Source organism: Colius striatus, chromosome Z, assembly GCF_028858725.1.
Source record: "Colius striatus isolate bColStr4 chromosome Z, bColStr4.1.hap1, whole genome shotgun sequence".
Classification (NCBI taxonomy): Eukaryota; Metazoa; Chordata; class Aves; order Coliiformes; family Coliidae; genus Colius; species Colius striatus.
This window is the reverse complement of record NC_084790.1, coordinates 52,028,989-52,046,636: the sequence shown is the minus strand read 5'-3', so window position 1 is coordinate 52,046,636 and position 17,648 is coordinate 52,028,989. Positions and strand designations below refer to the sequence as shown.

Sequence of the window (17,648 nt, the reverse complement as noted above, 5' to 3'; positions counted from 1 at the left end):
GGTGAGATCTCCTTAGCTGGAAATACCAGTAGGACAGTACATCCATCTATCAAGAATGGTCTTAAGCTAATTAAACCTGTCCTCACCCCTTGGATGAGTTTGGGTTAGATGATTAAGAAGTAATTTTCTAAGACAAATGAAGAGTTAAGTGACTACTGCTTATTGTGTTGCCTTGGACTATCTAGCACATTGAGGTGTAGCGTGCTAATTTATGTGGCAAAGCTGCACTTAATATAGCAGCATTGGTGGAGGAGTTAGAAGTCAGAATGGAAAAGACAGAGAAGAGAGAGCATGTAAAAGAGAAAAGAGGAATTTTTCAGAGTGGAAGTGTAGCTTTAAATATAAGCAACGAAGAGACAGATAAGCCAGAAAGGACTTTTGTTGTAATTCAGACTCAACTCTTGCACTATGTATGACATAGCTCATGTGGTAATATTTGCATCAAGCCTACAACTTTTATTTGATCGATAGTATATCTTTACAATTAGAGCCAAGCTTCAGAAATTCACAGTAAATGTAATGCACAATAAAGATGTCCTTTCTGTTTCTGAATGACTTGACTATTCCAGGCCATATTTGCTTGTTAAGCAATTAAGGTGTTTTGAATTCTACCAAAGATATGTTTTATTAAGCCATTGGAGGAAAACTGCTATAGTACCACTGTCAAACTGGTAAGTCTGTTTTAAAGTGAAATGAAATAATACGAAACATAAAGCTATCTCATCTTCATGACTGTACATTTGCAGAACGCTGTATGAAGCACCAGAAACTGCTGCTGAAAGACAGACTTTTCTTTAATGTATATGTTGAGATTCTGTGTAGAGTAAAAACGGCAGTCTTTGAATAATAAACCCAGATAAAGATGTTTCTTGGTTTCTTTTTGGTTCTGTCATCCCCCCTGAGCTCGATAATGATTGTTTAAGTACTCTATATGAATCAAAATGTTGTGAGTTATACACTGTGTTACCATGTTATTAAAAAAAAAAATTAAACCTGTGTTACACTGAAAGAAAAGACCTTACTTGCTATAGTTCTTTGAGTTTATTCCTGAATAACTCCAGTATAGTCAGAAAAATGTTGGGTCTAGCACTCACTTTTTAACCAGTGAACCTTCATTTGAAACAGAATGGTCCACCACTTTTCTTTTTACAGGGCCTGCTCCAGATATGGTTTCAGATAAAATCTATCAAATCAGCAAAACCTTAGAGGAATATGCCATTTGTCCTGATCTCAGAGTTGATTTATCACGCCTGGGAAGACAAGAATTTGACCTGGAGAACAAGTTCAAACCTTTCAGAGGTATCAATGTGTGCTTTTATGTATACCATATCCATTGATCCTAGATATTAGAATTACTGCAGTGTGATCAAGGGTAATTATTAAAAGAGAACTTTAATTCTTAAAAATGTCTTGCTACAAGTTCTTGAAATACTAGGCGCTGTAGGGAAGTGGTGTGGTTTTTTTGCGCTTATGTTGATCAGAGAGGTTGTGCTGCCCCATCCCTGGAAATGTTCAAGGCCAGATTGAATGGGACTTTGAGCAGCCTGATCTAGAGGTTTATTGCATGGGGTGCAACTAGGTACTCTTTAAGATCACTTAAATCTGTGATTCTATAAGGAAGCTAGGTTACGGGTTTTCAGTGCATGAGACCTCATCATTTAGCCAAATATCCTTGCCAAAAATATGTACTTAGGCTTCCTAGTAGTTAAATACCAAACAAAAACATTTTTAGACTCAGAATAGTTTGCCTCATTGAAGTCTAATTGACAAAACAGTTCATTAGAGTCTCAGTTGGTTCATTCTTTGCTCAGGTCTTTTTAAAAACTGTAGGATGTGTAAAGGCACTGTACATCCAGTGACTCCAAATGTAAAGGGAGTACTTAAGCACATGTTTAATTGTAAGCACATTAATACTTGATACACTTGATTTGAAATGAGTTAACACAGCCATTTTGTCTTGAAGGGGTAAAAAACATAGGAAAGGGTCCAGACAGTATTTCAAATACCGTCAAATAAAGTTCTGCATGACCTCAAGAATTCTTCCTCATTCCTAAAGTCCTAGAGTTAAAGCCACTTTATTTTCCACCAAAACACATTTTGAGACAAATTTTGATAAATTCATTTTTTGATACGGTATCTTTTTTTAGTTGCAAAAAACACATTCAGCTTTTTAGTCAAACAAAAAGCAAAGAAAATTCAGCTCAAGTGTCAGCCTGGAGTCATATGGTTGTCACGGTTCTAAATTTTACTTTCTCAACTTTTTAATCTCATCAAATTGTGTTTTTCTAAATTAAGACACCCCTCTCACCCCCATAGATAGTATAAAACCAGATTAAAAATAATTGCAATTTCTCTGAATGTTTTTCTAAGGAAAAATAATTTCCCAGTCATCTCTTCCCAATATACACTATCTTGAGACAGCTGAGCTGCCAGGGATCCCTACTGAAGCAATGTAATTGGATTATAATTGCATGAATAAGTGTAGTTTACATAATAATGAATACAGAATAAAAGTGCAGAAAGAATGAAAATGGGTTTAACAGTATTTGAAGATACTGTCTGATGTATTTAAAACTTCTGCTTTTTTAGCTATATGAACTCCTGTGAGTCAAAGGTACAGAGGTGATGAAGCAACTGAGAGTAAGCCAGCTGGGTTTGTCAGAAGCTAAAATAATTTTTAGACTTTATTAGCACACCCACTTTATCTTAACATGTGTGAGGAGCTCCACTGAAGCTGAGACATTCGTTCATATATGTAAAGCTTAGAGACTACTGAAAAATTTTTAGAAGCAAAGCGTAGAAGATGTGCAGTAGTGTAATTTCAGTGAATCCTTGACACTTTCAACAAACAAAATTAACTCACTTTTGAATAGGTTTTACAGTTTGTTTTTCAGCCTTGAGAATCTTTTTTTTTGAGTTCTCTGTTCAGGTGATTGCCACAATCTGTTCTAAGTGTCTGTGTCCTTTTCACGTCATCCTGAAGAAGAGCATTAGGATGAGGTCAGCGTATCTGAGGAAAACTGGCTGATAGAGTCTAAGTAATAATTTGACTTGTAACTATACTCATTTTGCCAGATAAAAAGACATTTGCATAATATACACTTTTTTATTTGACCAGGAAATGTGCTATGTTTCAAGATGACTGAGAGGCATGGCTTTTAACAGTTGTTGGGCATCTGCTTTCCTTAGGACAAATTTATTTTCATTCTTTCATTGAAGTTTAATGTCTTACATTGAAAGGAACTAGAAAAAATTTAGCTCTCTGCTTTTATGAATGTAGAATTCAAATTCACAAGACCTTAGTGAAGAGATGATGTATCTGAGCCTAACTTTCATAAGTCGGGAAGCTGTTAAATGCAAAAGTACAGTAGTAGGTTGACAACAAACAGGAGGTAGATATTCCAGCTGTCAAAACCAAGGAGAATAGCCTGTATATCTCTCCTGATGGAATGATGCAGATGGATACTGCTGTCAGATAGAAAAATGGAATGTGTAGCTTCAACTTGGTATGGACATTTTCCATCCTCTGTGAATAAACCTCTGTTTAGCTTGAAAAGTTGATCAGTGATTTAGTGTATGAGAAAGAGTTATTTTGATATGAAAGACTCTCATGAATATTTTCAATGAAATAGGAACTGTTCACTTATACTACCTCTGCAGTGCTTTAGCAGGAAAGAAGTATTGATCTTTCCAAGGCTTGATGGTAGCCACACTGAAATCACTGAAGGTCTGTGACTTTGCCTTTATGGGCTATAGAGCAAATCCATAGTATGTAGAGCCTGCATGCTCTGATTTTAGTTTAGGTGCATGGCTGGTGACATTGTACTGAAAGAGATATTCTACCATGAGTGAACTGTAGTGATTGTTTTTTCCTGCCTATTTTTTTCTAGTGGAAATTGTAGATTCTGTGGATATCTACCTCAATCTTCTTCGAAGTATCTTTGATTTCAATGCAATCAGAAATTTGCTGACTGGACCCAACCAGATTAAAATAAGGATTGATGCTATGAATGGAGGTATGAACTTAAGTTGATATTAGGACAAAATTGTAGGTGCACTACAATAGCTTCCCAATAAAGATGGTGCACTGGAATAGTTTCCCAATAAAAGTACAATGTATAAAGATCAGACATTCTAGTAAGATTTAAGGTAAGAAGAAAGTATTTGAGCATCACACTAATAACAAAGGCAATCTCAACAATGGGTTGGGTGCTGTATTAGGCAAAGAGGTTAGTCTTTCTCGATGAAGAAGTGAAGGCTTATGTGTTCAATATATGTTCTCTTTTTGCTTTTGGAAGCAAGCATGTTGTAGTGTGCAGTAACCAAGGAGTTTACAAGGTAGTCTCTATGAAGAGTAAATTCTAAATGGTATGAAATTAGTTATGTCTGAATAAATTGCCCCTAAGAGTCCTTAAAGAGTTGACTGAGACTTCTGTCTCACTAACATTAACTGTTGGGAAACAGATCAATATACTATCTATCTTAGACTACATCATGAAAAAAAATCTTTGGGTAATGACTTGATGAATAAGAATGTAAGTAACACTGTTCAACTTTATCTTATGGAAGAGAAGTTCCACTGAATAAAGCAGGTTTTGTTCTTTAATGGGATTACAAAACAGGGAGCTGGGTAGACTTAGAAAGCTTGTGTAAACCACTTTATCTAGTGCAGTGTGATAGACACTGTTCCAAAGATCATACTGGGCATACAGTTAGCATGAACACCCAGTTTTGCCAAGCTATGGAAAAAGGGCAAATGATGTCCTTGAACAATACAGAGGGAGCAATGAGGAAGGCACTGCCTCCTGTCACCTGTAGTGCTGAAGAGAGTATTACTCAAACTGATTGTAGGACTCTCATGTCCAGATCTATAACTGAGTGTTGAAAAATATTTCACATGCTCAAAAAGATGCATAGACTGCCTCATGGTTAGAAAAAATGGTGCATCACAAAAACATTAGAGGACTGGGTTGTTTTAGTTTATTTACAAAGTGGTAGAGAATTGGCTTTATGACTTTATATCTTACTGGGAGAAACAGCCATACTGAGATATGTAGTACACATACTGTAAATGTATATAAAAATATTTGTTTATAGAATAAGGAAAATTGTGACGCTTTTTTTTCCCCCATGGAAAAACTATTTTTTCAGCCTTCTATTCGCCAAAATACCAAAAAGAGTCAATAGTGGGAAGTTTCACTTTCAAATTGAAATGTAGCTCGCTCATTTATGGGGTAAGAGTGAATAACCACTGGAGTAGTCTACCAAAGATTGTTGGGATTTGCCCTTCTCTTGATGGGATCAGATCAAAAGACTTTCTGGATGAGATGCATTAACCAAAAGTGAGTCACCAGCCACAATATAGTGAACGTAAGAAAGGACTGTATGCGTATATGGACAAACTGTCTTCCACATTTTTTTTTTAGCTCTGCAACTCTGGAATATGCTTTTGTAGCTGTAGACACTGACAGTTTTAACATTGGCATAGAAAAGAATGATTTGTCAGGAGTCCACTCTTGATGAGAACCTGAGTCATTGTTTACTGTATATTTTACAGAATTACCTCTAAATTTTCTTAAACACAGGTTTCTCACATAGTTTTACCTCAGGTTACCAGTTGCTCCAATTAGCAAGATTTGGCAGTAAGGTAGGTGAGAGAACACAAGAGTGAGCAATCACTCATGACTTTTTTTTCCGGTGACTGACCTGTTCATACTTGCCTCAGGGATGCAGAGAGCTCAGTCAGTTGTTAGTGTGTATTCAGCTGCCAAATGCATAAGATAATTAGGATACGTAATAGCATGAGATGGGGGTCTTAATTAGCTGTATCTTTAACAAAAATAAAGAAGTTCTTTTGGAGTTAGTTTTTAGAAAGTTTTTATTATCGAAGTGATAGTAACTAAAATGTAAAATTCTTCGGTGGACAAACCTGTTATAATTTTAACATTAAATTGGAAGGCTGAGGTAAGTTTGTTTTGTGTTTGTATTCCCTCACTGTTTACTTTCTTTGCTATTATGTGTTAAACTGTTCTTTGCATTCCAGGACACATTAGGATACTGTCTTATTTTTATTCTAGTGAAAAGAAACTTTGTATGTGTATGGTAATTTCTTTACTTAATAGTGAGTAAATCTTTCACCATTCAGTGATTACTTTTTCGCTTCCACTAGTAGGGAAGTGTGTTTCTAATGCTGAATTGCTGATTGATTATTGACTGGAGACACAATCACATACTCCTCTGACAGAACAGTTTGAGTTCTGTTGCTAGGACAGGTGTATAGAATTGCTGAAAGTAGTAAGTCTCCGTTCTGCCGTGAAAAATTTGAATGTCAAGCATATGCTTTTGTGATTGCATGGCAGATTTCTGGTTTTGCAGTTATGGGACCTTATGTGAGAAGAATCCTGTGTGATGAATTGGGAGCTCCTGCAAATTCAGCTATAAACTGTATTCCTCTGGAGGATTTTGGTGGACAGCCTCCTGATCCCAATTTAACATATGCAACTGCCTTGCTGGAGGCTATGAGAGGTGGCGAGTATGGATTTGGAGCTGCTTTTGATGCTGATGGAGTACGTATTTTGATTTGTGTGGAGGTTTCACCATAGTTGTTGTTTTGTCTAGGGTCAGATATGGGACATGTAAGTATGATTTATTTGCTTTTTGATATGCCCTTGAAACTGAAAGCGATATTACTTTAAAGTACAGATGATAGCATTTACAGCCCATAAATCAGACACATATGTTGTAATTTGTCTCTGCAGATGACTGCAAATCAAGCAGGATTCAAATGCAGAACAACAGTTCTTAAATATTAGGCTGATTTTATCTCATACTGATGTAACACTTTTATTCTCTGGTTAGGAAGAGGGAGCAGAAATAGATCAGAAAGATTTTTCACATTAAGTAGTAACAAAGTTACAAAAAAGTTGGTTTTGGTTAACATCTTAAATTGGGTGATATTTAACTAAATGAAGCACTGAATCATAATCTCTGTTTGTTTATGTCATATTATCAGCACTATAAGCAGCAGGGTATTACAGAGACAACTTTCTGTCCTGACAGGGTGGGAGAAAGATGAAAGGATTCTGAAAATCAGGAGCTGCTTTTGTTGTCAGCAAACACAAAACAACCTCCTACTCCCCATATAGTGCGTGTTATTGCAAAAAGATTCCTGTACACAAGCATTCCCTGGCAGACACTGATCTAGTGAAGTGGCACGTAGGAGGCTGAAGCTAGGGACTGATCTGGAGCTTTGATTTGCAAGGCTGGAGGATGTGATGGTGTGATAGAGAGATTATAAACCTGCCATGATAATATAAATAAATTATTATGAATGAAGAGAGATGCAAATAACCCAAACCCTGTCTTGTTTTACTATATTTTTCCTCTACCTACCTACATACAAGGAATCTAATAAATGAAATTACTGTGGAATTTAAGATACTTTTTTGAATTTCTTTTCTTCTCCAGGACCGCTACATGATCCTTGGCCAAAATGGTTTCTTTGTTAACGCATCGGATTCATTGGCTATAATTGCTGCCAATTTATCTTGCATTCCATACTTTTGTCAGATGGGTGTCCGAGGATTTGGCAGGAGCATGCCTACCAGCACAGCCCTGGACAAGTAAGATGATACATTTACTTGTATCACCTTGGTCATTGCATTAGTTATCTCTTCTTTTTGTACTACAGAGCAATTCCAAAATTATGAAGTCATTTGATAAGAGCTTCTAATTTCACAGTCCTTGTATGCTTTATGACTTTAAGTAGTTTCAGTCTTAGTAGTTTTGACCTTACCTAGACTAATTTTACCAACTTGTACTTGGATGAAAATAGTTTAATTCAGCCTGGAAGATAGGATCAATAGGATAAATCTTTCTGAGAGCACAAACACTTGACTGGTAATTCCTTTTCCAAATAACTTTGCTTATAAATAATGGTTTATAGCCTTATCTAGCAGTACATCTCATGAAACCTGTTAAAGCTGTTTTTGACAAGACTAATCTGCTCTTGAAAGATTTGCTGGATATGCATCCTGTGGTAGCAGATGAATTTTGAACAAGTCTCATCCGGGCCTAAATTTTCTGTAAATATCAGCGTAAGAGTATTAATCTAAATATTTTTGCCTTATATATTCTGTGTAGAAAGATCATTCACTAAATAGATTGCTTCTCAGTGTTGATCAGGTTGCATAGCTTTGCGAATACAAAAAAGACCTGCTGCCCCCATTAAATGTGTCTAATCAGGAAACAGTAATTTTGAAGTGAAATGTAGCTTGTATGGAAAAGTTGATTGCTCTTTGGAAAGCAAAGATACTAGGATGCTTCCTTGAAAGTTACTAAATTCAGAGCTAGCAGCTTTCTCTAATGCTTGACAGAGCCTTCAGGGAAATACTCTTTATTTGCAGGAAGGATTAGTTTAAGGAAATACTGTTAGGTCAGGATTTGCTGTATTTTGTTCACTCTGTTTAGAGATCCAACAATCTCATTGTTTAAGTGAAAGCTACTATTATATTGAAATACTATTTAAAATAAATAGAGGTTCATTTTGGATATAAACTCCAGGATATCTGCATTTCTATAAGATTTAAAGAAGCAGTGACATCTAAATATGTTTGTCTTCTTTTTTCAAGCTTGGTAACTATTTCAGAAAGTACGAATGTACCAAAGTCTCCTTCAGTAACACTGTGACTATTTGAATTATGTTCTTGACAATGTTTACTTGACCTTCTGGAGCACAGATTGTCTCATGGTGATTACTGCCTTATTTAGTTCTGCGGAGCTCAGTCTGATTATTAAATAAAACTGAGAACTGATAATGATGGAAGGTTGTAAATATTTTCCCAGCCAGTCTTACAAATATTTATTGTTATAAAGTTTGCAGTCCGTATCCAGGGCACTTGAAATTTTTTTTTTTCTTTTGCATTTGTCTTTGTTTTCCTGAAGATTTAAAAGTTAAATGTTTTCAAAGTGGACTTCAAAATATCTGGCTTCTAATGCCTTTATGTGGTGCAGAGATTCCCAGGCTTTGCTGGCCAGATTGTGTAACCTGCTTAATTTGTGAGTGTCAAAGCTGAACACACTCATTGAAAAGCCCAGCTAAGACCTGAAATCACAGTCAGTGGTTCAACTGAAGCAACTCACTTTTCTTATGTGTTGAGGCCCTTTTCCAGAACTCAACTCAGCAGCTCAGTTTTTGTCTTGCCAGTGCTGAGTAGTGAGGAAGACTCAATTCCCTCTACCAACTGACAGTGGTTTTCTAATACTACCCCTATTATTGTCCCCTTTGGCATAAGGGCTTCTGGTCAGCTCATGGTCTACCAGGACCTCAGGTCCTTTTCTGAAGAGCTGCTATCCAGCAATTTGGCCTGCAGTGTGTACGGGTGCCAGGATTATTCCTCCCCATGTGAAAGGCTTGGCAGAATTGACTTTCATGAAGTTCCTATTTGTCAGTTTCTCCATCAGTTGAGATCTGTCTGAATGACAGCACAGTCTTCTGGTACATTACTCTTTTCAGTGTTGTATCACATGTAATCTTGCTAAGGGAGAACTCTGTCCTGTCATCCAGGGCAATGATGAAGATGTTAAACACTGTTGGCCACAGTATTGAACTGTGGGAATTGCCCCTGTCGACTGGCCTCCAGGTAGATTTTGTGCTACTGATCAGAACCATTTGAGCCTTTGAATTCAACCACTTTAAAATCCACCTCACTGTTGACTTTTGTAGCCTTTCTAAAGCGAAGACAGAAAATATCCATTGCTCTCTCCTTATTCTGTCGGCCCATCAGCTCATTGAAGGCAGTCAGGTCTGTCAGTCATGATTTCCTCTTCATAAATCCATGCTGACTGCACATGGAGGACCTTCTTGTCCTCTGTAAGTTTGGTGAATCTGATTGGTTTGTATTCTGTAGGTATTCTTTCTTGCCACACTTGAAGACAGGAGTGATATATGTGTTACATAGTGCTAGTTATAGTTGAAATTATGTATTTTTAAGGTCAGTGAAACATCTGGCAGTGAAACCTCGTGGATGTTGGTCAAAATGGACAAAACCAGTGATTTTAATGAAATAACTAAAAAATTTTAAGTGAAATGTTACAGATTATCATCTACTGTTAACTGTAATCTATCCTAGAATCATAGAATCATAGATGGTAGGGGTTGGAAGGGACCTTTAGAGATCGTCTAGTCCAACCACCCTACAGAAGCAGATTCACATCAGGTCACATAGGAACATGTCCAGGCGGATCTTGAAGACTTTCAAAGAAGGGGACTCCACAACCCCTCTGGGCAGCCTGTGCCACTGCTCCCTCACCCTCACAGTGAAAGAGTTTTTTCTTATATTTAAGTGGAACTTTTTGTGTTCCAGCTTCATCCCATTATGCCTTTGTCATGCCATTACCCCTTTATATCCCATTATCTTCTTTGTATAACTTTCCAGACAGCTTGGCTTTTTCTTTCTTTGCAACTGTCAATTAATTTGTAGTTATACCAATGCTAAAGATTTTGTCAGAGGCTTCTAAAATGGACATCAAAATGTGCATCCAAATATTTATGATAATTGACCTTGTCTGGCTGGCTACCAGGTGCCTAGCCAGCCACTGTCTCACTCTCCCTCCTCAACAGGACAGGAGGAGGAAATAGGATGAAAGAGCTCATGGGTTGAGATAAAGACAAGGAGATCACTTGCTAATTATTGTCATGGGGAAAAGACTTGATTCGAGAAAAATTAAGTTTAATTTCTTGGCAATTAAAACAGATTTGGACAGTGAAAACCAGAAAACACATCATTTAAACCAGCAGCTTTCCCTCAGTCATTTTTTCCCAAGGCTCAGCTTCATTCCATCATCATTGTACTTCGTTCACCCTAAGTGGGGCAGGGGAGTAAGTAGGTAGTGAAGTTGAGGTTAGTTCAAAACAGCTCCCCTGTGCTGCTGCTTCTTCCTCTTGCTGTTCCTCTGCTTCAGCATGAATGTTCCTCATGGGCTGCAGTCCTTCAGGAAAAAAAATTGGTCCAGTTTGGGCTCTAAACCAGCTGTATTTCCTGTTAGGGAACCTCCCATCTGCTGAACTGTGGTTCTCTTCATGGGTTGCAGGTACCATGCACCTAGAGCAACACTTTCTCCTACTCCCTCTTCTCCTGCCTTGGTGTTCACAGGGCTGTTTTGTCCTCAATCCACCCTGCTGGGCAGCTTTTTGCCCTTTTAAAATATATCCCACAGGGAACACCAGCTTGACTGCTGGGCTCATCTGTGCCCTGTGATGGGTATTTTGGAGCTGACTGCAGGGCACTGTGTCTGGCATGGAGCAGGACTGGCCTCTGTTCACAGAGGCCACTCTGCAGTCCAGCAAATGGTGCCATGTATACCTGGTACAATGTCCAAAACAAAGCATTTAGATACTTTAAATATTTCTCTCATATCTGAACTGTCATTCATTCAAATTGCCGTTTGAGGTAGCAAACTTTTTTATATACAAAGGTTAAGTGGTATGTTTTGTTCTTATTCATACCTGTCTACATCCATGAGTTTCTTAGACTTGTCCCACTTGCCGTTCTGGGTTTAATCTTGAATTATGACAGCTTGAGTTAGTCATAATTTGGCCCTTAATGCATATAGAGCACCATTCAGTTCAATGGGAATGGTTGTTTAAAAATACTTTGAAAAATATTTTTTGTTAGTGGATTAGAAGAGATAAATAAAGGAAAAGGATTTTCAGGCCAACTATTATCTACATCAAGCAATAATATGGACAAAAATAAGAACAACAATTGATTAACAAGGGAGGGAAAGCACATTTAACAAACAGAGCACTTAAAAAAACCTCTGCTGTGCTGTTGAGAGCTGATACTCCATATTTTCTGTATTTTGTTGTTCTTACACTAGAAACAGAAAAACAGTGTTAGAACAAATGTGATTGAAAAGGACATGATGACATGTGTAATAGTAAGTGCAGTAGGATAGTAGAAATAGTACCCAGGAAAAGACAACTACATTCTACTTGTTAGTCTTCCTAAAGAAGTTAGGAAATGCTAATTTCAAGCACATCTAAGTAGGATCTAATAGATAGATATGGTCACTACTCCATAAAAAATGAAAACACTTGGAAATCTTTTCTGAACAGATGTTGCCATGGTAGGGAAACAAAGATAACAATGGTAAAAAAAATCTGAATTTTTTTTTTGTTCATGAGAGAAAGATGAATTCTGCTAGAAATACTTCACTGTATTATGTCATCACAATGTCTCTGGGATAACACTTCAATTGTTGGAGCCCTGCTGTTGTCTGAAAGGAACAATTTGATCTGTTTCCAAAAAATGAATCGTACTGTAGTGTACCCACTGTCTCCTTTGACCCACTTCTGGACTTCAGTAATAAGAGCAGCTCTCATAAGGGAGTTGGAGCAATTCTGTCCACTTGGCTACTTACTATCATCTGAGGTCATGGGCTTCTCTTCTCAAGTATATGCTAGAGAGCAAATGAAAACCATCTTTTCTTATGGTGCTTCCATAGTGTGTGATGATACTTTAGCCTAAATCATTGAACTAGAGTTTTTCACAGAATCACACAGAGTCACAGAGTAGTAGGGTTGGAAGGGACCTCTAGAGATCATCTAGTCCAAACCCCCTTCTCAAACAGTTCCATCTAGATCAGGTAACACAGGGATGCATCCAGGTAGGTTTTGAAAACCTCCAGAGAAGAAGACTCCACATGCTCCCTGCGCAGCCTGTGCCAGGACTCCCTCACCCTCAGCTATGAAAAAAGAAATCATACCTAGTAGAAAGAATTTTAAAAATCTGATGCTTTTTGACTTGTGTGCAAGGTGATATATTGTTTAATAGTTTTACATGGTGCATTACTAAACAGAAGGAAGCAATAATGCAGGATGCTCTCTGTTGCTTAGGAATACAGCATTAACAAGGGGAGCAGTGGATTACAAAAGAATTCACTCAAGATGTTTAACATTTACCTTTTTGCTTGAAGTGACTGCGGGAATATACTGGCATGTACGTCAGGGAGAGTGTAACACTCAACAGGAAACATCTGCTTTAACATGCTCCAACATCAACAGGATTGGGGCAGTACGTCTCCAGGCTACAGTTCTCCGGCAATGTGTACCCTTACGTTAGTGCTCTTTTTCTTGCGGGGAATGTGAACTGCGTACCGTGTTCAACAAACTGTTCTTTTCTACATATCCTTGTATTCTGATTTATCTGATGCATGCGTAACAGGAAAGGAAATGTAACACTGAGATGTTAGCTAGTGGTTTACAAAATGAGAATGACAAGAGTGAGTGAAAATTGTTCCTGTAGGAATTATGAAGATGAGTGGGTGTGGAAAACAGCAGTCAAATCGGTACAAGAGGTTTGTTGAGAGAATAACGCTGTGCCTAGCACCATCTGATACCCTATGTCTACAGCCAGGTTATTTCAACACCATGTAGATATTCTGAGTATACTCACCCTGAGCAAAGCTAAGGGCCTTTCCCACTCCCAGAGTTTTTAATCTCATTGTGAGAGTTGGGAAACAAAGAAGGAGTTGGCTGTTTAATAGGAATTGCCCAGGAAGAGGTCCTTTCTTCATTCCCAGCTTAGGTCAGTTTGCTTTGTGTCTCACACCTACCTGGAAGCATTAGAGAAGCAAATTATTTCCACTAGCTAGTAACCAACATTTCTCTTTGCTGTTTAAAACACAATTATAACAGAAGGAAATCACAAGGATGTAATGAAATTTATGTAATGGATTTGTGTGTTCTGTCATGTCAAAATTGAGCTATGCACAAAAATTCATGTAGATTTCATCAGAGAGTAAAGAAAGAAGGACTGACTCTTCTACCTCAAGTGGTTCCCAGGGCTTGGTACCAGCAAGGACAGTGATTTTGGGATTCAGTGGTCTAAACCCAGGTCTCAACCACAGAATGCAGACCCAAGATAATAATCTTTCTTCTTGAAGCACTGGTCCTTTCCTACATGTTTTTGTGAGGGATATATTGTCTGGTTTAAGTGCTCTGCTACTTCTTCTTGTAAAGCTTAGTGTTTCCTCTGTAAATATTGGAAAAAGTTTTTGGATGAATTAATGGATGGGGCCTTTTGTCGCTGTTTAGCAGGCAGTGTCATTTAAAGAAATGTATACCTCTGGCCATGGAGAAGAGCACACCCCATTTCAGCCGTGTCTTTGTGGTTATTTCCTCTAATTCTTCATTACAAATCCTTTACTAATTGTTTTGACTTGTCTTTTCTTGTGAATCTGTAGCTCATTTCTTAGCAGCCATCTGCTCTTCTTCTGTATTGTTGATCATCTGTTTTAATGAAGGAGTTTGTACCAGAAACAGGGTATGTGCTGTGCCTTTCTTTCTCTACATAGGCATTCTTCATTTGTTGAGTTGTAGGGGATTCTTCCAACATAAAGACTTCTCCAGGTTATAAATACATCCTTCTACATGGTTAGTACTGCATTCAGTCTGTGACTGTGAATTGTTCAAGTTACGCCAGTCGTGACCTCAGTGTTTTTATCTTCCTTCAGTAGGATAAGTCAGCCTCACTTTCTCTTATCTGGAATGGGCTTGCTGTGAATTTTTTAAGACACCTCTGTCAAACTGGGTCCATGTCACGTACAAGCAGTTTTTAAACTACATGGAGCAGAAGGACAAGCTCTTTCTGGGATGTTGCAGAAGGGCAACTGCATAAAACCTTCATTAATATAGTTTAACATGTTTGAAGTGTAATACAAAGTTGTTGGGCATTGTGATGGGGAATTTGTTCAGGATTTGGAACTTTTGGAATAATATTGCAATTAAAAATAGCCTATATATCCTCTGTAGATTTTAATGTATAGTAAAGAATCATCGTTTTTCTGACAGCTTCCAAATGTGTTATGCAGTTAAGTGTTTTATTTACACATGTAAGACATGTTTTAAAAGATTTGTGGAGGAAAAAACCCAACAACTTTTATTATAAGACATTGATGTCCTTTTATTAGCTGTGCCTCCTACTTTTATTTTTCCAATGTGCTTGTAATCTACCAGTTATCCTTTCATCCCTATGGAGCTATCTTGTAGTTTCTTTGATGTTGGATTTGATATGTTTTAGGTTAGTGTGATATATTTGACTGCTGCAAGCCCATTGTATTCTTGACTATCCTGCATTTCATTATCTTAGCCTGCACTGATGATAGCACGCTGCCTTCTGTGATTATGGCAGGGCATTTTTGGATGTATATGTGGTAAAGTGCTTATCCTGAACACTTTTCAAGACAACAACAATCAGACTCACAGATACCTTTCTTAGTCAAAGATGAGAATGAGCCTCTCTCAATGTATTGCATACTTTTAAACTTTCCAGGAGAGAATTAATTGGTACTGCATCTTGTGTTCTTCAGTGGCTGTGTTTCATAGCTTGTTAAAAAAAGGACAGGAAACATGTAATTGTACTGTGAAATACCAGTGGAAAACTCTATGTTGTCCTTTATTGATGAATGGCAAGAGAGACTGTGCAGTCTGGTGGCTTACCTCCTTTCATTTGGGAAACAACTTAGTTTTTGTGTCTGAGAGGGGTTCATGGCCAGTCTTGAGCCTGAAGCCAGATGAAGAATGGCAGGCTGCAGAGCAGCCTTACACAATGTACAACTCTTACTCTTATTCATTATTAGCTTCATCCTGGACTGTAACATGGAGCACACAGGTACAACTGCTTAGCCTAAAATGATCAGGTTCTCTGGTTGTGCAATGTGCAGCTTTCAGGACTGAGTACAGAAAGGCGTATTGAAAGCTCTTTTCATTTAAAAGGAAAAGATGAGTTGAAAGTGATGCAGTCCTCTAAATAGAGCTTAAACTTTGCCTGCAAATGATGTCAGTTTGTCCACCAAAGCTAGAGACAAGAAGATTTGGTGCAGGTTCTGTAAACTTGATTGGCTCTTGTTAAGAGACGCGTTTCTTTCCTATTCTCACAAACAAACATCACTTCTGTCTGGGCTTAATATGCCACATGTGAAAAACTACCTGGCAAAAAAAAACCTTTTTGCAAAACGTTCTGAGCAAGCCTTACACTGTGCAAGAGATAGATACTGGGTAACAGAAAGACCGTGGTTTTCCTAGTGCTGCATCTGCCTTGTATCTCAAAAACATACACAGCTGTGAATAAACACCAGGAATTCCTACAAAAAGCTTGAGAAGTATTTTAATTAAAACAATCTGAGGAAGTTTACAGCAAGCCCGCTACAGAGGACTTTGTGACTAGTAAGAGAAAGTTTAAAATAAAGGCCTCTTTTCTTTCAAGGGCTTACGTAGTCTCATTTTACGCATCAACCTAGAAGGGCTCCCATGTGGATTAGCATGTCTGAACATGTTTAGCCTGTACTGGACAGCACAGCTGGTGTCAGCCCAAAAGCAACCTCTCCCATCAAAGGATTTTTTTGTAAATGGGTGACCCTTGTGATGAAGGCTTCTTGCTGATTTAAAAGAAAACATTCCTGGCACAGAATTTCAAAACAATATGTTTAAAATTGTACTTCTCACATGTATTAGGTTATAATCTTCTGCTAAACTAGTTAGATTGTTTACAAATTAAGAAGACAGGAAATTGTTCTTTACATTCTGGATGTTTTGAAGAAGGTGTCTTGAAAAAGACTGTGGCAGAGCCAAAGTACTTAACATTATTTGAAGAGGTTTGAGAGTCCTGTTAAAAGAGATTTTACTTTCAGTCCTAGTCAATTGTCAGATTAGTTTTTATGGAGCATAAATACTGTGTTTCCTTTTGTGAGGAAATTAAGAAGCCTAAGATCTTTCCATTCTGAACAATTCTGTGATCTTGTAGTAACAGTCTGTTTCCATGGCATGTTATTTTTTTTTTGTCCTTTTAAATTTTTGCTATTTCTATGAATGCTTTACAGCTTTATAGCTATGAAGCTTCTCTCTTCATTTTTCTTCCCAGCCAAGCATCACAGCTACACAGAGCACTTGCTAATTCACACTCTCTAAAACCCACAGAACAATTTCCACAAGAGAAGAAGCGGAACTAGTGTTAAGGAAGGAGATCTGAATCTATCATTAGGAAGCTACTAGAATAAAACATGTCTAACCAACCTGATTCCCTAGGTGATAAAGTGTTTGAATTTATTGATGATGTTAGGGCAGCAGATGTCATTTCATTCTGTTTTATCAAGGATTTTGTCACTTTGTCTCACATTATTCTTATGTCAACTCAGAACTTTATGGTTTGGATGGGTAGACATCTAGATCGATAAAAATATGGTTTGATGGCCAGGTTCAAGAGCCGTTGTTTAACTGAGCTCTGCAGGAGTCTGTTCTGTGGGGTACTGCAGGGGTCTGTTCTGTGATGTGTCCTGTGTAATGTCTTTATCAATGCTCTGGATGAAGAGATGAAGGGCACTTGTAACCAAGTTTGCAGATTATGTCAAATTGGGAGAGTACCTGTTGGTGCATTGGAGGGCAGAGCCACCAGTCAGGGTTATCTGAACAGCCAGGAGGAATGCATGAGCATTTAATTTCCTGATGAAATTCAGCAAGGACAAGCCATAAATCTTTCCTCTAAAAAGCAGAGTCCTTCAGTGATGCAGGCTAGGGACAGAGGGGCTGAGGAGCAGCTCTGCAGAGACAGACTGGGGTCCTGGTCAGAAGTGAGCTGCACAAGAGCCAG

The 17,648-nt window shown here is 37.9% G+C and overlaps 1 protein-coding gene across 1 annotated transcript in view; it reads left to right on the top strand.

The window, feature by feature from the left end:
- Window positions 1-17,648, top strand: part of PGM5 (phosphoglucomutase 5) — a 68,586-nt gene that overhangs the window by 9,993 nt on the left and 40,945 nt on the right. The window contains exons 3-6 of the mRNA XM_062017756.1: window positions 1,153-1,299; window positions 3,891-4,016; window positions 6,376-6,566; window positions 7,468-7,622. Coding sequence (XP_061873740.1) covers window positions 1,153-1,299; window positions 3,891-4,016; window positions 6,376-6,566; window positions 7,468-7,622 — 619 coding nt within the window. The remainder of the gene's footprint in view (window positions 1-1,152; window positions 1,300-3,890; window positions 4,017-6,375; window positions 6,567-7,467; window positions 7,623-17,648) is intronic.